The sequence below is a fragment of the Coregonus clupeaformis genome, chromosome 6 (genome assembly GCF_020615455.1).
Source record: "Coregonus clupeaformis isolate EN_2021a chromosome 6, ASM2061545v1, whole genome shotgun sequence".
NCBI classification, from domain to species: Eukaryota; Metazoa; Chordata; class Actinopteri; order Salmoniformes; family Salmonidae; genus Coregonus; species Coregonus clupeaformis.
Window position 1 is genome coordinate 30,985,380 of NC_059197.1, and position 20,111 is coordinate 31,005,490.

Below are 20,111 nucleotides of genomic sequence, written 5' to 3' on the forward strand. Positions count from 1 at the left end.
GCAACTAAATAGTTTTGAAACAGCTCATGAGGAATGTCAAGACATTTGCTCCACATTATTATGTTGGAAAGGCAACACTTCTGTCAGCAGCACTGCCTGTTGATCTGATTAGGAAATCTGGGAAAAGGTTAGTGTTATCCATGGAAGAGATTTCCTGCAGGGTTTGGACACATCTTGTCTGTTTGAAACTGTCAGGTGGAAACTAGTAGCAGCAGGCCTGACCCCATCCAAGACGCGCACACACACACACACACAGAGAGAGAGAGACACACACACACACACACACACACACACAGAGAGACAGACACACACAGCAGGTCATGGGTGCGGCCTAAACATCTTGTTCCTAGGGAAAAGTCCAAATAGGGGAATGTTGTTAATGCCTATAATAAAGGTAGTGTCTAGAGGCTGAGCCTGAGCCCAAGGAAACTTAGCGGACCCCAGGAAAGCTGATATTAATAGTTCTCAGGCCAGCCCACCACATTCCTGGCATGTGAGTCACACTGTACACTAGGAGGGAGAGAGGAGAGGGAGGGGGGGAGAGAGGAGAGGGAGGGGGGAGAGGGGGGAGGGGGAGGGGGAGGGAGGGGGAGAGGGGAGGGGGAGGGAGGGGGGAGAGAGAGAGGGGAGGGGGGAGAAAGAGAGAGGGGGAGGGGGGAGAAAGAGAGAGCGAGAGGGGGGAGAGAGAAAGGGAGAGAGGGGGAGAGAGGGAAAGAGTGAGCGAGGGGGAGAGAGGGAAAGAGAGAGGGAAAGAGAGAGGGAAAGAGAGGGCGAGGGGGGGAGAGAGAAAGAGTGAGGGGGAGACAGGGAAAGAGAGAGCGGGGGGGGAGGAATTCCTGTTTCTCATTTGTGATTCTTTCCATGGAGGAGTGAAAGAGGGAGAGAGGAGGCAGGGAGACCAGACCACCCCTCCCTCCCTCCCTCCCTCCACAAACCTTAAAAGCCTACACACACGAAACCGCTACGCGCACACATACATTTCAGAGGCACTTACACCAGAAAGGATTCAACAGAGAGTATAAACAGAGAGTGTAAACAGAGAGTGTGATACCTCATGATCTACTGTGCAGTGTGCTGGTTAGTTAAACCTGGGACTGCTTGAAGGCTGGAGAGAGATTTGGATACAAGTTTTTTGGTGTGTGTGTTTAAGGGAGAATGGGAGAGAGTGAGTGAGCCAGTGAGTGTACCACTGGAAAATGGTGGTATGGGGTTTTGGCCTGGAGCACTGTGGCTGACTGTCATTGAGAAACCAAGTGAACATTATACTGTTACTGTAGAGGAGAATCAGCCTGTATCACTGCTAAGCTTTGTTTGAAATGTGAAATATTGTTTTTACTGTGTTGCCTAAATATGGTATGTGGCTAGATATATATCCTGTTTTGTGTCCTGATGGGATATTTAAGGAACACTTAACATGGTACTGTTCCACACATGCATAGAGAAAGATCTGCCTCGTGCTACACACTTAGTCAAAGTGTGTCTATCTACTATTTAATGCACAGATGGACAAGTGGTGATGACTTGACGTGGTTCTCTTTCCTTTCTCTAAACACTCATGAATTCAACTTCATCTCCTCTTCATTCTGAACAAGAGGTCGGTGGAGGTCATTAGAACACAGTCCATACAGTTTATTAGGTAATGCTAGTAATGCTAATACAACATGTAGCGGTGGGGTTGGTGAAGCTAGCTGTGTAGTCAGTAAGATAGATAAACAAATCAAACTGTGTTAGTTAACAACACTGTTCTCATAGCATGTGACATTAATTTCAAACAAAGGCAGTTCTTTGTCTAGTACATACAAAATCAACAGCAATAGTAAAAAAAAAAAAAAGAGGTTGAAAACAAACATATTTCTGCCATGAGAGAAGGAAAATAGTGTGCGAGGAAAAAACTATGGCAAGTTACTGTATAGCTGCTATACTATAGAAGTGCTGTAATGTAACTGGTTAGACCAGTCCCCTACAGACAGACAGAGAAACGACTAAACAAGCTTTATACTGTAGCTAATGACAACAGCTGTCTATCAAATACATGTGTAGATTAGTGTACATACTCAACATATTAGTGTCTATTTCTGTCTGTTTTGATTTGTTTAAACACTCGCTGCTAAATAGCTCCATGTAAAAGCAAGTCAAATATAGTACGGCATAAGTCAGATACATGTATACTGGTAATCAGATCAGTGTGTAATTAACAGTAGATTTGTCAGTCAGTGATGCCACTGTGGACCCAGTCATCCAAGGAATGTTGAGTTAAACAGTAGATGTGTGAGATAGTAAGGATTTATAATAGTGTAATGTCATTTCTGGCATAACATCTGTGTGAGAATATAAAATATAAAAATGCAAGACTTTTAGAAAGAGAATATGTGGTTAAGAAGTTCTACTAGTTTGGAGAAAGTAGTGTTCAGAGTAGAGCAGAGTAGAGTAGAGTAGAGTAGATTATAGTATAGTAGAGTATAGTAGAGTAGAGTAGAGTAGAGTAGAGTAGAGTAGAGCAGAGTAGTAGAGTATAGTATAGTAGAGTAGTATACAGTAGAGTAGAGTAGAGTAGAGTAGAGTAGAGTAGAGTAGAGTAGAGTAGTATAGAGTAGAGTAGAGTAGTAGAGTAGTAGAGTAGAGTAGAGTAGTATAGTATAGTAGAGTAGAGTAGAGTAGAGTAGAGTAGATTATAGTAGAGTATAGTAGAGTAGAGTAGTATAGAGTAGTATAGAGTAGAGTAGAGTAGAGTAGAGTAGAGTAGAGTAGTAGAGTAGTAGAGTAGAGTAGTAGAGTAGTAGAGTAGAGTAGAGTAGTATAGTATAGTAGAGTAGAGTAGAGTAGAGTAGAGTAGATTATAGTAGAGTATAGTAGAGTAGAGTAGTATAGAGTAGTATAGAGTAGAGTAGAGTAGAGTAGAGTAGAGTAGAGTAGAGTAGAGTAGAGTAGAGTAGAGTAGAGTAGATTAGTAGAGTATAGTAGAGTAGAGTAGAGTAGAGTAGATTATAGTATAGTAGAGTATAGTAGAGTAGAGTAGAGTAGAGTAGAGTAGTAGAGTATAGTAGAGTAGTATACAGTAGAGTAGAGTAGAGTAGAGTAGAGTAGAGTAGAGTAGAGCAGAGCAGAGCAGAGCAGAGCAGAGTAGAGTAGAGTAGAGTAGAGTAGAGTAGAGTAGAGTAGAGTAGAGTAGAGTAGAGTAGAGCAGAGCAGAGCAGAGTAGAGTAGAGTAGAGTAGAGTAGAGCAGAGTAGAGTAGAGTAGAGTAGAGCAGAGTAGTAGATTATAATAGAGTATAATAGAGTAGAGTAGAGTAGAGTAGAGCAGAGTAGAGTAGTGTAGAGTAGAATAGAGTAGAGTAGAGTAGAGCAGAGCAGAGCAGAGTAGAGTAGAGTAGAGTAGAGCAGATTAGTAGATTATAATAGAGTATAATATAGTATAGTATAATAGAGTATAGTAGAGCAATAGAGTATAATAGAGTAGAGCAGTGTGGGCCACTAGCCTTTATTTGACCTCAGCTCAGCTAAACACATTTAGATCCAATAAGACAAAGTTGGGGTGCATTTCAATAGTGTTCAGTATATTCCCCTCCTCCTTTCCTTTCATTCATCTGCACTATGGGAAAGGAACCAGACTGGAGACACACTGGACTCCAGACCACACATCACATGCCCCCATGGTGACGTAGGGTTGGAGTCTCATCTCCGCTACTCTGTCAAGCCTTTTCTTACTGTCTCTCTCCACTCTCCCTCGAAGAAGAAAAAAATGGACAGGAGATGAAACGACCAGAGGAAGCTACCTAAGACTATGGAGATGCACCAGGGGCTTACAGACATAAAGACAAGGAGACAAGAGGACAACGTAGGGGGGCAGTAGCGTGTGTGTCAGCCGTCGGAGGGTTATGCTGTCAGCTCCTCAGGGTGGGTTGATGTAATAGTCTTCTATATATCAGATCCTTTCTGTCTGCGCTTGGAGGGGGGCACCAGACGGGCGGGCAGCTCGGGGGGCAGACCATGCCCCTCCAACTTCACCTCGATCAGGTGGCTGGCCAGGGCAAACTCCTCGTCATCCAGCATGCCATCCCGGTCCACATCCGACAGCTTCCAGATCCTCCCCAGGACGGAGTTAGGCAGCCGGGTGCTCACCATCCAGTCCTTGGCCTTGGTGCCACTCAGCTTGCCCTCGTTGGGCGCCAGGTTGTAGAAGATCTCATCATATTTGGGCTTGTCCTTGGTCACCACCCAGGCCATCTCGCCCCCGTCCTCCCCGTCCTCGCCCCCGTTCTCCACCTCTCCGAATGGGTCGTTCTCCACAAAGGGACCGGCGCGGGTCCCCAGGAAGGCCCCCCCCTGCACCCCTGGCTGCACCCCAGCGTCGATCTCTTCCTGGCGCAGCAGCGGCATCAGCTTGGCGATGTCGGAAGCCAGAAGCTCGTCCAGAGCGGCCATCAGGGACGGCTTCATGGGCTTGAATTTAGTGAAGTCGTGGATCAACAGCTGCTCCTGGATGGGAACAGAGAACCCAGCAAACGAATCAGCCAATCAGTCCATCTGTTACCAGAGGGATGAATTACCAGACTTTTGCTCTGGACATTCAAACCCTAAAAAGAAATGGACTAAACAGACCTGCATCTTGGCGCAGTCAGGGAAGTCCCCAGCAGAGATGTGGTGCTGCAGCTGGATCTTGGAGAAGATGACAGGAAGCTGGTAGATCAGGTTCTTCTTCTTATTGTCCTTCCTGAAGGTTGGCATCTCCTTCTTTAGATAGCTGATGATGTAGGCATGCACCTGGAGAGAGAGAGAGAGAGATGTGGGGGGAGGGGGAGAAAGAGAGAGGGAGAGAGAGAGGGAGAGAGTGTTGGGGGAGAGAGAGAGGGAGAGAGAGGGGGGGAGAGAGAGAGAAAGAAAGAGAGAGAGAAAGAGGGGTAGAGAGAGAGACAGAACAAGATAATTAGGGGGGAGGGTGGCAAATATTAACTTCAGCAATGCCACTCTCGCCTCATTTTCTTATATGAACCTAGTAAAACACCTTATTCCTCAGTAGAGCTACCTAACCCACTAGACAGTATGTGTGTTACAGGGTTGATTATATCATACTTCAACTGAAGGGATGAGTGAGAGAGATAGACAGAGAGAAAGAGAGAGGGAGATCCAGATAGATATATCCATTAGTTTTCTATGACTCTGTTTCGTTTTGATGTGTATTGTTCGGTAATTACAGGGCTCATCTGTAAAAGAGACCTTGGTCTCAGCATGACTCCCTGTCAAAATAAAAAATAAAAATCTAGACAGATAACCTACCCTGACCAGTCGTGCCCTCTTCACCAGGTCGTTGAGTTTCCTGAGGGCAGCGTTATGGGGAAGGTTCTGGATGTCACTGAACAGATCCTCCTCTTCCAATTCAAACAGACGACGGTTATCAGGGACCAGCAGCGGCTCGGACCAGAACGACCCTATATACACCCTCAGGACCTCTGGGGTGTTGAACACCTGTCAATCAAATCGATAATATCAATCAAATGTATCCATAAAGCCATTTTTACGTTTGTCACAAAGTGCTATACACACAAAAATAGATTAGATCTTGCTACCATGAAAAGGTAAATACCTGTCTATTTGTGGAAAAATCACCCTGATTAACTCTTTAGTATTATCCCAGTTTACCTATTTGTTATGGTCTTGCCTACGCCTAGCGAACAGTTTTGTAAATTATATGAGAAAAAATATTCCATTTTATTTGGAACGGCAAGCCAGACAAAATTAAACGGGCCTATTTATATAATGAATATGAATTCGGAGGACAGAAATTATTAAATATTAAAGCATTAGACCTATCACTAAAACCTTCAGTCATACAAAAGTTATACTTAAATCCGAACTGGTTCTCTAACAAATTAGTAAAATTGTCTCACCCCATGTTCAAGAATGGCCTTTTCCCCTTAATTCAGATTACAACCTCTCACTTTCAGTTATTTGAAAAGGAAATCATCTCCCAAATATCACTATTTCTAAAACAAGCCATAGAAAGTTGGTTGCAATTTCAATTTAATCCTCCAGAAACGACAGAACAAATAATGCAACAAATATTGTGGTTAAACTCAAATATACTAATTGATTAAAAAAACATTATTTTTTGAAAAAATGTTTTAAAAAGGTATAATCTTCATAATTATATCATAGGTAGGACTGGTAGAGTTATGTCACACATGCAGCTAACAAAAACATATGGAAATGTCTGCTCTACCCAAAATTACAACCAAATAATTGCAGCCTTACCGCAAAAATGGAAGAGGAAAGTGGAAGGGGGAGAAAGTAAGGAACTTGTCTGTCGGCCTTGCATTAAAGACCATAATTGGTTATAGAAAATTGTGATAAATAAAAAAGTATATCAGTTTCATTTAAGGACCAAAGGATTGACAGCCGTCCCATATAGATTGCAAAATAGTTGGGAAGAGATCTTTGACGTACCGATCCCATGGCATAGTGTTTATGAACTGATACGTAAAACGACACCGGATTCAAAACTTAGAATTTTTCAATTTAAATTATTATACAAAATTCTTGCTACCAATAGAATGTTATTTATATGGGGGATACAATCTTCCCAGCTCTGCAGATTTTGCTGCGAAGAGACAGAATAATTTGATCATTTGTTTATGTACTGTCCATTTGTAGCTTGTTTTTGGTCACAGGTCCAGGAATGGCTAAAGGATTGCAATATTTACCTCGACCTAACCCTGCAGATAGCACTACTGGGTGATCTGAAACGTCATAGTCAATCGATCAATAATATAATACTTTTAGCAAAAATGTTTATTTTCAATTTACAATCTGTAGAAACAATGAGAATAGAAGGGTTCAGAACTTTTGTGAAACATCACAGTACAGTTGAAAAATATATGGCAAATAGAAATCCAATATGGATGGTGTTAAGAGATAGTTGGGAGGTGTTGAATGGAGCTGAAGAATGGGACTAATAACAACTAACAACAACTAATAACTACAAGATAACTAATGTAAAGCATACTGTGTCCATAATAAGTATATACAGTGCCTTGCAAAAGTATTCATCCCCCTTGGTGTTTTTCCTATTTTGTTGCATTACAACCTGTCATTTAAATTGATATTTATTTGGATTTCATGTAATGGACATACACAAAACAGTCCAAATTGGTGAAGTGAAATGAAAAAAATAACTTGTTTCAAAAAAGTGGTGCGTGCATATGTATTCACCCCCTTTGCTATGAAGCCCCTAAATAAGATCTGGTGCAACCAATTACCTTCAGAAGTCACATAATTAGTTAAATAAAGTCCACCTGTGTGCAATCTAAGTGTCACATGATCTGTCACATGATCTCAGTATATATACACCTGTTCTGAAAGGCCCCAGAGTCTGCTAAACCACTAAGCAAGGGGCACCACCAAGCAAGCAGCACCATGAAGACCAAGGAGCTCTCCAAACAGGTCAGGGACAAAGTTGTGGAGAAGTACAGATCAGGGTTGGGTTCTAAAAAAATATCAGAAACTTTGAACATCCCACAAAGCACCATTAAATCCATTATTAAAACATGGAAAGAATATGGCACCACAACAAACCTGCCAAGAGAGGGCCGCCCACCAAAAAACTCACGGACCAGGCAAGGAGGGCATTAATCAGAGAGGCAACAAAGAGACCAAAGATAACCCTGAAGGAGCTGCAAAGCTCCACAGCAGAGATTGGAGTATCTGTCCATAGGACCACTTTAAGCCGTACACTCCACAGAGCTGGGCTTTACGGAAGAGTGGCCAGAAAAAAGCCATTGCTTAAAGAAAAATATAAGCAAACACGTTTGGTGTTTGCCAAAAGCCATGTGGGAGACTCCCCAAACATATGGAAGAAGGTACTCTGGTCAGATGAGACTAAAATTGAGCTTTTTGGCCATCAAGGAAAGCACTATGTCTGGCGCAAACCCAACACCTCTCATCACCCCGAGAACACCATCCCCACAGTGAAGCATGGTGGTGGCAGCATCATGCTGTGGGGATGTTTTTCATCGGCAGGAACTAGGAAACTGGTCAGAATTGAAGGAATGATGGATGGCGCTAAATACAGGGAAATTCTTGAGGGAAACCTGTTTCAGTCTTCCAGAGATTTGAGACTGGGACAGAAGTTGACCTTCCAGCAGGACAATGACCCTAAGCATACTGCTAAAGCAACACTCGAGTGGTTTAAGGGGAAACATTTAAATGTCTTGGAATGGCCTAGTCAAAGCCCAGACCTCAATCCAATTGAGAATCTGTGGTATGACTTAAAGATTGCTGTACACCAGCGGAACCCATCCAACTTGAAGGAGCTGGAGCAGTTTTGCCTTGAAGAATGGGCAAAAATCCCAGTGGCTAGATGTGCCAAGCTTATAGAGACATACCCCAAGAGACTTCCAGCTGTAATTGCTGCAAAAAGTGGCGCTACAAAGTATTGACTTTGGGGGGGTGAATAGTTATGCACGCTCAAGTTTTCTGTTTTTTTGTCATATTTCTTGTTTGTTTCACAAGAAATAATATTTTGCATCTTTCAAAGTGGTAGGCACGTTGTGTAAATCAAATGATACAACCCCCCCAAAAATCCATTTTAATTCCAGGTTGTAAGGCAACAAAATAGGAAAAATGCCAACGGGGGTGAATACTTTCGCAAGCCACTGTAGGTTATAGGTTGAGAGCTTTTGTGAAAGAGCACAGTTAGAAAGATATGGCATATAGAAGCAAACCGGATGGACATCATGAAAATGATCATAGAGGTTGAGGGTAGAGGAAGTACAGGAGTAAAAACAAACAAAATATAATTATTAAAATTGACTGTGTCCATTAAATGTATATAGTATAAGCTGGAAGTAGAGACCTAAGCATTGTTGTTCACTAGTTTACTCCAATTAGGGAAGGGGTGGTGGGGTTGGAAAGTAATAAAGGGAAATATATATTTTTTAAAGGATATGTATGTATATGTATGTATTTATATGTATGTGTATATGTATGTGTGTGTGTATATATATATATATATATATTTGCGAGAAGAAAAAACATATGGGGGATTGGAAGTGTTGCAGACAATTACAGTTGAAGTCGGAAGTTTACATACACCTTATCCAAATACATTTAAACTCAGTTTTTCACAATTCCTGACATTTAATCCTAGTAAACATTCCCTGTCTTAGGTCAGTTAGGATCACCACTTTATTTTAAGAATGTGAAATGTCAGAATAATAGTAGAGAGAATGATTTATTTCAGCTTTTATTTCTTTCATCACATTCCCAGTGTGTCAGAAGTTTACATACACTGAATTAGTATTTGGTAGCATTGCCTTTAAATTGTTTAACTTGGGTCAAACGTTTCGGGTAGCCTTCCACAAGCTTCCCACAATAAGTTGGGTGAATTTTGGCCCATTCCTCCTGACAGAGCTGGTGTAACTGAATCAGGTTTGTAGGCTCCTTGCTCGCACATGCTTTTTCAGTTCTGCCCACAAATGTTCTATAGGATTGAGGTCAGGGCTTTGTGATGGCCACTCCAATACCTTGACTTTGTTGTCCTTAAGCCATATTGCCACAACTTTGGAAGTATGCTTGGGGTCATTGTCCATTGGAAGACCCATTTGAGACCAAGCTTTAACTTCCTGACTGATGTCTTGAGATGTTGTTTCAATATATCCACATAATTTTCCTTCCTCATGATGCCATCTATTTTGTGAATTGCACCAGTCCCTCCTGCAGCAAAGCACCCCCAGAGCATGATGCTGCCACCCCCGTGCTTCATGGTTGGGATGGTGTTCTTTGGCTTGCAAGCAACCCCCTTTTTCCTCCAAACATAACGATGGTCATTATGGCCAAACAGTTCTATTTTTGTTTCATCAGACCAGAAGACATTTCTCCAAAAAGTACGATATTTGTCCCCATGTGCAGTTGCAAACCGTAGTCTGGCTTTTTTATGGCGGTTTTGGAGCAGTGGCTTCTTCCTTGCTGAGCAGCCTTTCAGGTTTTGTCGATATAGGACTCATTTTACTGTGGATATAGATACTTTTGTACCACAGGTACACCTCCAATTGACTCAAATTATGTCAATTAGCCTATCAGAAGCTTCTAAAGCCATGACATCATTTTCTGGAAATTTCCAAGCTGTTTAAAAGGCACAGTCAACTTAGTGTATGTAAACTTCTGACCCACTGGAATTGTGATACAGTGAATTATAAGTGAAATAATCTGTCTGTAAACAATTGTTGGAAAAATTACTTGTGTCATGCACAAAGTAGATGTCCTAACCGACTTGCCAAAACTATAGTTTGTTAACAAGAAATTTGTGGAGTGGTTAAAAAACGAGTTTTAATGACTCCAACCTAAGTGTATGTAAACTTCCGACTTCAACTGTACATTGATGGAAGTTACAATCTATCTGCAATATTAAAGCTGATCTACCGCCTAGAGAAAAAAAAGATATAACAAAAAATTAAGTGCTTTAAACTCCCAACTCCTTTAAGTCTCTTTTGCACATTCATTCAGTACTTTTGAACTTGACTCTACATATGTATTAAAAACAAAAAACTACATTTTAAGTGAGAGTATGAATTAGGCTGTTTGAGAAGGTTTGAATCCTAAGCAACCTGCCTACACATTGTTTGAAGTACAATAGACCAACATAGCTACTGTTGTAGGTCAAAGCTGTGTGCTGTGTGCTGGAAAACCTTGGTGGAGCATGGGTGGAGGAGTAGACGTTGTGGTGCTCGTGAATTTCCTTTCTTTTTCAGCTTCAGACTAATGCCGCCTACTTGTTTTTAATTTCCATGGTTTTTACACTGGAAGGTGATTATGCAACATTATTATATAACATAACAGCAATAAAGTAAAGTACAAAAAAACAAAACACAATAATGACAAATGGCAACAGAGATAATGTAGTTGTTAGTATTTATTTAATATTAACAGCAGATTTTCCAGAGGGAAGCGAAAAACCAGAAACCCATTGAAGCCAATATTGGGTAAACTGGAAACATTTTCCCTGATCTCTTTTAACAAGAAAATACACCAATAATCAACCTGTAGTCTACCCATTAACTATTGACATACATTATTGACTGTCACATTAGGTGGCTCTGAGAGCAAGGTATGAGGTGGCACAAACTGCTCAGTGTTCTGCGCCAGCAGAGGGCCTGTGCTACTTCTCCCCTGACATCCTAGTCATCCACCTCGGTGGAAACGATTTGTCCACCAAGTGGACGGCACTGGTGCAGAAAATCTGCGGTTTTAGAAGTGGTCATTCAAATGTTTCCCGGGACAACAGTGGTCTTCTCTGATATCCCGCAGCGGAGGAGCTGGATGTTCCAGTGGGACCAGAAGATAAACTAGGGCATAGAGAGGGCCCTGCGCTCCGACAATCAGCTGGTGTACGCATTTCAGGGAACACAATCCACCACCCTGCCATTAAGCATTGTGTCCCTGGGATGTACCGTAGGGGTGGAGTGCATCTGACGGATGAGGGCAACAACGTATTCCTTGAGAGTTGGTCTCCCCAGTCTCCACCGTTCTCTCCTTTGTAGTAGCAAGACGGAGAAGGGTGCTAATTGCGACCTGCAATTCATTGGCGTTCCTGCCTGTGAGCAATCCTTCATCTGCAGGAACCCCTCTTTATACTTCTATTGGTCCATTTTTAAAGCTGCTTTCCCGTAGTTCTGTTAACGATGGCTGAGGCGGGTGTTCGGCAGGCGGGAGCGAAGGACACTGTGTGCTAGCAAGTTAGCTAGCTAGCCAGCTAGCTAGGAGGACTCCGGGAATACAGCAAGTGGGAGGCGGGGGAGACCGTTTTTTTTACGCCAAAGAGAATGGTCAAAATGTCTCCTCCAAAAAGGGGATCCCAGAACCTTCAGATTCCATGGCGGTGACGTTAACGCTTATGCTACGAACCCTGTCATGAGCGTAGTATCTTGAAACGATTTAAATTGACATTCTGGTGATGACAGGAAGCTTCTATTGTTGTTCATTCACTCAGTACTTTCTCTTGCTTGGTAAAATAAATAGTCTAAAACAGTTTATGTGTTGAAAACAGTCACATAGCTAACCAAGTTAGCAAGCATGGCATTTTCTTTTGACTGCACAAAGGTCGCCGAAGCGAGCAATGATGTTGGTGTTGTTTAACCTGGGTGCAACCGCGCACTGAATCAATGCATAAGGTAAGGGGCTGTAACGTTAGCTAGCTACATTGCTAAGCAAGCCAAGTTGACTAGTGTATGGAGTAACGTTAGCTAATGTTAACGTTAGATGAGCAATGCCCATTGCATGTATTATACATTAGCAGCGTGGCAGTTTCCCAAAGTTTGGTGTTGTTGACTATTAACTTTACTTAGCTAGCTAGCTGTGCTTTGTGGAAGAATGTTGGTGATATTGTCAACATTGAGTTGTGCCGGTGCAAACAGCTAATGTTACAGCCTTGTTGGCTTGTAGGTAGCTAGCTAGCGTTACGGGCTACCGTTAGTTGGCTAGCCAACTGGCAATAGTAGCCAAGGACGTTCGCCATCTTATTTGTGCTTATTTGTTTGTGCTCTGAATACACTCAAGTGTCAAGGCCAACAGTTTACACAGATTACTTCAGCCATTTGAAAAAACCTTACATAGCAAAATATAGCTAGCTTCCTTTGCTTGCAGCTTGCCTCTAATCTGACTGGTGTTAGCTAGCTACTTGCGTTGTTGCTGTGCAACCCAAGTGCTTTGGTCCGGTTTTTAAAGTCTGAGATTCAGCTACAAAAAGGTAGCACATCGTTGGTTCTTAATGGGACAGAAATGAGCACGTGAGAGCGATAAATTATAAATGTAATCAAAACTGTTGCCCCTACAAATGTATTCAGTCAGAAATGTGGCAAGTCTAATGGTCACTCTATGGACGCTGGAGTCTCGTTGTTCTCCGATGCCTAGATTTTGAGCTAGGTCGGGGCAAGACATTCAATATTTTTCCTAATGCTAAAGACCCTGTTCAAAATCCGGTATCTGGTTCTCGTTAACTACCGGACAGCTCATGACGAGAGGCGAGGAATGTGTTGTGTACCTCCAATCAAGTTGATTTGGACATTTTCATCGACATTGGTGTCATATTGGCATATTAGAGATGATGGTAGGGAGATTTGAATTTAACATTGAGCTTTAACCAATGCATATTGCCCCTCATAATAATATTTATTTTCTAGTGATTATTGTTAATGTTGTGAGCATTTATATCGTTTTTACTAGCTGCAGTATGACAAACTAAGTTCCCTTGGGGATGAATAAAGGACAGTCTCCTCTCACCTTGCCCAGGGACCACATTAGAGCCCCATAGATTCTCATCAGCTGTTGTGTTCCCACCATGTCAGCCTTGTTCAGGACGACACGCAGCTTGTCCTCATTGCCCCGCAGCGATCCGATGGCCTCAGAGAACTCGTCACTGATCTCCAACTTGTGGGCGTCGAACAGCAGGATGATGCGGTCAACGCGCTCCGCAAACCAACGCAGCACCGCTGGGAAGTCATAGCCTGAGGAGGGGTTAAGGGGTTAGAGATCAGGGGTCAGGGAGAGACGGGACACGAGGGGTCTGTCAGATTATTAATAGATTACAGTGAAAAGGAGATGAGGGTCTTACATTTCTAGATTTGCAACACGCTGAGCACAAAACACATGCTTAACATGTTGAAGCACTCCCATGAAGCTGGTTTTAGAGCACATCATGGACACACACTGACATGTATCATTGACACGCACACAGACACACACACACACACACACAGACACACACACACACACACACAGACAGACAGACACACACACACACACACACACACAGACACACACACACACACACACAGACAGACAGACACACAGACAGACACACACACACACACACACACACAGACACACACACAGACAGACACACACACACACAGACACACACACACACACACACAGACAGACAGACACACACACACACACAGACAGACACACACACAGACACACACACACACACAGACAGACACACACACATACACACAGAACACACACACACACACAGACACACACACACACACACACAGACAGACACACACACACACACACAGACAGACACACACACACACAGACAGACACACACACACACACACACACACACATACAGACACACAGAGGAAAGGGGAATATGGCAGACAGAGGAAAGGGGAAATGGCAGACAGAGGAAAGGGGAATATGGCAGACAGAGGAAAGGGGAATATGGCAGACAGAGGAAAGGGGAATATGGCAGACAGAGGAAAGGGGAATATGGCAGACAGAGGAAAGGGGAATATGGCAGACAGAGGAAAGGGGAATATGGCAGACAGGGGAAAGGGGAATATGGCAGACAGAGGAAAGGGGAAATGGCAGACAGAGGAAAGGGGAAATGGCAGACAGAGGAGAGGGGGGTATGGCAGACAGAGGAAAGGGGAATATGGCAGACAGAGGAAAGGGGAATATGGCAGACAGAGGAAAGGGGAATATGGCAGACAGAGGAAAGGGGAATATGGCAGACAGAGGAAAGGGGAATATGGCAGACAGAGGAAAGGGGAATATGGCAGACAGAGGAAAGGGGAATATGGCAGCACACCCGTCACACCTCTCTAACACTTCTCTTTCCCTCTATTTTCTGTCTCTCTCTTCCTCTGATGAGTCCTTCTTTCCTCACATTCCTTCCTGACTAGCTGATGCTGTTTCCTGTCTATCATCTGCCATACATGCGTTACAATGGGACTAACAGGACCTTGAGCAGAGAGCTCTCCTAACTGATAGGTTGGAATGTAATACCATCATAACACTGGAGGCAATGGCATACCCTCATATGTTCCACAAGGCTTTGTCGCTTCTGTTGTTCCAACATAGTCATACTTAATGTTGTTATAGTTATTCATGCCCCATGAACTGTGATACAGTATTAGGTTGGAAATGGAAGGAAATGGAGGGTTGGAAAGGGAGGGAAATGGAGGGTTGGAAAGGGAGGGAAATGGAGGGTTGGAAAGGGAGGGAAATGGAGGGTTGGAAAAGGAGGGAAGTGGAGGGTTGGAAAGGGAGGGAAATGGAGGGTTGGAAAGGGAGGGAACTGGAGGGTTGGAAAGGGAGGGAAATGGAGGGTTGGAAAAGGAGGGAAGTGGAGGGTTGGAAAGGGAGGGAAATGGAGGGTTGGAAAGGGAGGGAAATGGAGGGTTGGAAAGGGAGGGAGGTGGAGGGTTGGAAAGGGAGGGAAATGGAGGGTTGGAAAGGGAGGGAAATGGAGGGTTGGAAAGGGAGGGAAGTGGAGGGTTGGAAAGGGAGGGAAATGGAGGGTTGGAAAGGGAGGGAAGTGGAGGGTTGGAAAGGGAGGGAAATGGAGGGTTGGAAAGGGAGGGAAATGGAGGGTTGGAAAGGGAGGGAAGTGGAGGGTTGGAAAGGGAGGGAAGTGGAGGGTTGGAAAGGGAGGGAAATGGAGGGTTGGAAAGGGAGGGAAATTAAGGAGTGAGAGAGAGATTGATGAGGCTGCTTGCTCAAAACTCTGTCCTGTATTTATCTTTGTGTGTGCCTTACAAGATGTGGTGGAGGAATCTGAAGAACTCTCCAGGGTCACCCTATATCCTTGTCTCCTTGGGGTGTCCAATCAAAAATGCATCTTTTGACCAATGGGTAAAATATTACCAATGGGTAAAACAATGTTAATTGTGTATATAATCCTCTAAGAAAACCAACGGTCCAAACCTCATGTCTCTATCCTAATCCGTTCAAACCTCATGTCTCTATCCTAATCCGTTCAAACCTCATGTCTCTATCCTAATCCGTTCAAACCTCATGTCACTATCCTAATCCGTTCAAACCTCATGTCTCTATCCTAATCCGTTCAAACCTCATGTCTCTATCCTAGCCGGCCCTAACCTCATGTCTCTATCCTAATCCGTTCAAACCTCATGTCTCTATCCTAATCCGTTCAAACCTCATGTCTCTATCCTAATCCGTTCAAACCTTATTGTAGTTTTGACCCTTATAGGATGGCCAAGATTAGGGCGACTAAATCAATGGAGGTCAAACTGGTTCAATCAACGGTGTTTCCACGTCATTTCAACCAAAAACATCAATGTGATGACATTGAATCAAAGTGGAAAACTGATTGGATTTGCAAAGAGTCGTCAACGTAAAGGCATTGTCTTTTTTTCACCCAACATTTAACCTAAATCCAATGATATGGTGACATTTGTTGTTGATTTCACGTTGAATTCAAGGTTAGTTATAATATAATAATATGCCATTTAGCAGACGCTTTTATCCAAAGCGACTTACAGTCATGTGTGCATGCATTTTTGCGTATGGGTGGTCCCGGGGATCGAACCCACTACCCTGGCGTTACAAGCGCCGTGCTCTACCAGCTGAGCTACAGAGGACTATAGTCTTTATATATCTACCTATAGTCTCTATATATCTACCTATAGTCTCTATATATCTATATATCTACCTATAGTCTCTATATATCTACCTATAGTCTCTATATATCTATATATCTACCTATAGTCTCTATATATCTACCTATAGTCTCTATATATCTACCTATAGTCTCTATATATCTATATATATACCTATAGTCTCTATATATCTATATATATACCTATAGTCTCTATATATCTATATATATACCTATAGTCTCTATATATCTACCTATAGTCTCTATATATCTACCTATAGTCTCTATATATCTATATATCTACCTATAGTCTCTATATATCTATATATCTACCTATAGTCTCTATATATCTACGTATAGTCTCTATATATCTACCTATAGTCTCTATATATCTACCTATAGTCTCTATATATCTACCTATAGTCTCTATATATCTACCTATAGTCTCTCTATATATACCTATAGTCTCTATATATCTATATATATACCTATAGTCTCTATATATCTATATATCTACCTATAGTCTCTATATATCTACCTATAGTCTCTATATATCTATATATCTACCTATAGTCTCTATATATATACCTATAGTCTCTATATATCTATATATCTACCTATAGTCTCTATATATCTACCTATAGTCTCTATATATCTATATATCTACCTATAGTCTCTATATATCTACCTATAGTCTCTATATATATACCTATAGTCTCTATATATATACCTATAGTCTCTATATATCTATATATCTACCTATAGTCTCTATATATCTACCTATAGTCTCTATATATATACCTATAGTCTCTATATATCTATATATATACCTATAGTCTCTATATATCTATATATCTACCTATAGTCTCTATATATCTACCTATAGTCTCTATATATATACCTATAGTCTCTATATATCTATATATCTACCTATAGTCTCTATATATCTACCTATAGTCTCTATATATCTATATATCTCCCTATAGTCTCTATATATCTACCTATAGTCTCTATATATCTACCTATAGTCTCTATATATATACCTATAGTCTCTATATATCTATATATATATACCTATAGTCTCTATATATCTATATATCTACCTATAGTCTCTATATATCTACCTATAGTCTCTATATATCTATATATCTACCTATAGTCTCTATATATCTACCTATAGTCTCTATATATCTACCTATAGTCTCTATATATCTACCTATAGTCTCTATATATCTACCTATAGTCTCTATATATATACCTATAGTCTCTATATATCTATATATCTACCTATAGTCTCTATATATCTACCTATAGTCTCTATATATCTATCTATAGTCTCTATATATCTACCTATAGTCTCTATATATATACATATAGTCTCTATATATCTATATATATATATACCTATAGTCTCTATATATCTATATATCTACCTATAGTCTCTATATATCTACCTATAGTCTCTATATATCTATATATATACCTATAGTCTCTATATATCTACCTATAGTCTCTATATATCTATATATCTACCTATAGTCTCTATATATCTACCTATAGTCTCTATATATCTACCTATAGTCTCTATATATCTATATATATACCTATAGTCTCTATATATCTATATATATATACCTATAGTCTCTATATATCTACCTATAGTATCTATATATATACCAGCTGAGCTACAGAGGACCACAAAAGTTAGTTGACAACTCAACCAAATGTAAATGTGCACAGTGAGTTGTGTCAGATAGGCTGGATGCTATTATGAGAGAATGAAGGTTGACTGACAGGCTCACTGTCAAACTCCTCTTTCTTCTCCAATCCGGAGGACATAAAACAATATACAGGTAAGATCGATTTTGAGACATGACGTAGTATTTTCATATTTTAGTATATGCTTTTCATATACAGTAAATGTGAAATTCCTGTTCTTTTTTTGAAGATCTCTCAGAAAAACAAGCGTATCTATGAAATGTCAACGGAGCAAGCTTTTTATTGAAAAATATTTGTACATATAATTCAGCTCGTGTCATGTTAATTTGGCTTTTTTGCGACCCGCGGAAACAACTTTGCAGAAGACCACCACAACATGTTAAATCCTCAAAAGTTGCTGCGAGAAGCGGCACCGCTCTGTCAACAGAGCTTGATGTATTAGGTAAACGAAATCCGACTTCTTGGATATAATGTTAATGATATGTTAGAGAAATACCCCGCTGAACGATTCAGAACATGAAGAATCATATGTCTTGGTAAAATGTATTTTATAACATAAGGAAGTTCAATTTCATCACCAAATCGTGTTTTCACCGACTCTGGGCAGAGTGGGTGGACACTACTACCCTACATCCTTGTATCCTGCGGCAGGTAGCTTAGTGGTTAAGAGCGTAGAGCGTAGTGCCAGTAACCGAAAGGTTGCTGGTTCTAATTCCCGAGCCGACTAGGTGAAAAATCTGTCGATGTGCCCTTGAGCAAGGCACTTAACCCTAATTGCTCCTGTAAGTTGCTCTGGATCAGAGGGTCTGCTAAACGACTAAAAATAAAACATAAATAAAAATATCCTTGCCTCAGTACATGGAGGTTAGCCAGGTCAGGAGGGAGGAAGTAGTTGTTTTAGCTGACGATGACAGATGAGGGCCCAGACCAGACCAGACCAGACCAGACCAGACCCGACCAGACCAGACCAGGTGTGTCTGTGACCCCCTACCTCCACCTCTCCTCACCTTGTCCTGTCCACTCCACCCTACCTCCACCACTCCACCTCTTCTCACCTCGGCTCACCCTCTGCTTCGCTCCCGACAGGATCCCCGGCGTGTCGATGACGCTGATGCTCTCCAGGACCTGATTGGGCAGCTGGGCGCACTGGAACCTATCACGCAACAGCAGAGAAGTGGGCGGGACATGCACAACACTCATTACACAATAACATAACATGGAACAGTTAGAGGTATGAACATCTAGCATCTATAGGTTACCTACAGGATCTCCTCAGGTCAGGGCAACTTTCTAACATTCCACTAAATGCCCCCCAGTTCACCCCAGACCCGTCCACCGCTCCATCAGTTAACATCAATGGAACTAATGTGTAGGAATAATGTAGGAACATGGTTATCAGTTATGGTCACTCCAAGTGCTGAGCAATTAACCCCCCTCCCCCAATTCTGAGCTTAATGCGCAGGTTCTCTAGAGATAAATCAGATCAAGCCTGAACTGTGCGATGTAGTACGGAGTTGTAGTTTCCAACAGGTCAATATTCTACATAGTTTAGCGCAGAAAACGTGGTAATTAACTACAATGACCATAATTCATTGTGCGCCTACTTGTACAGAGAGAAGAGCGAAGAATGAGCGATGGAGAGGGACAGAGAGAAGAGACAGGAGAATGAGCGATGGAGAGGGACAGAGAGAAGAGACAGGAGAATGAGCGATGGAGAGGGACAGAGAGAAGAGACAGGAGAATGAGCGATGGAGAGGGACAGAGAGAAGAGACAGGAGAATGAGCGATGGAGAGGGACAGAGAGAAGAGACAGGAGAATGAGCGATGGAGAGGGACAGAGAGAAGAGACAGGAGAATGAGCGATGGAGAGGGACAGAGAGAAGAGACAGGAGAATGAGCGATGGAGAGGGACAGAGAGAAGAGACAGGAGAATGAGCGATGGAGAGGGACAGAGAGCAGAGACAGGAGAATGAGCGATGGAGAGGGACA

General features: G+C 42.0%; 1 protein-coding gene across 1 annotated transcript in view; it reads right to left on the minus strand.

Moving 5' to 3' along the window:
• Nucleotides 1–3,445: 3,445 nt before the first annotated feature.
• Nucleotides 3,446–20,111, minus strand: part of ehd2b (EH-domain containing 2b) — a 37,325-nt gene continuing 20,659 nt past the window's right edge. The window contains exons 4-8 of the mRNA XM_041878176.2: nt 19,178–19,275; nt 13,271–13,494; nt 5,276–5,464; nt 4,601–4,762; nt 3,446–4,477 (exon numbers count right to left, since the gene is read on the minus strand). Coding sequence (XP_041734110.1) covers nt 3,917–4,477; nt 4,601–4,762; nt 5,276–5,464; nt 13,271–13,494; nt 19,178–19,275 — 1,234 coding nt within the window. The 3' untranslated portion in view covers nt 3,446–3,916. The remainder of the gene's footprint in view (nt 4,478–4,600; nt 4,763–5,275; nt 5,465–13,270; nt 13,495–19,177; nt 19,276–20,111) is intronic.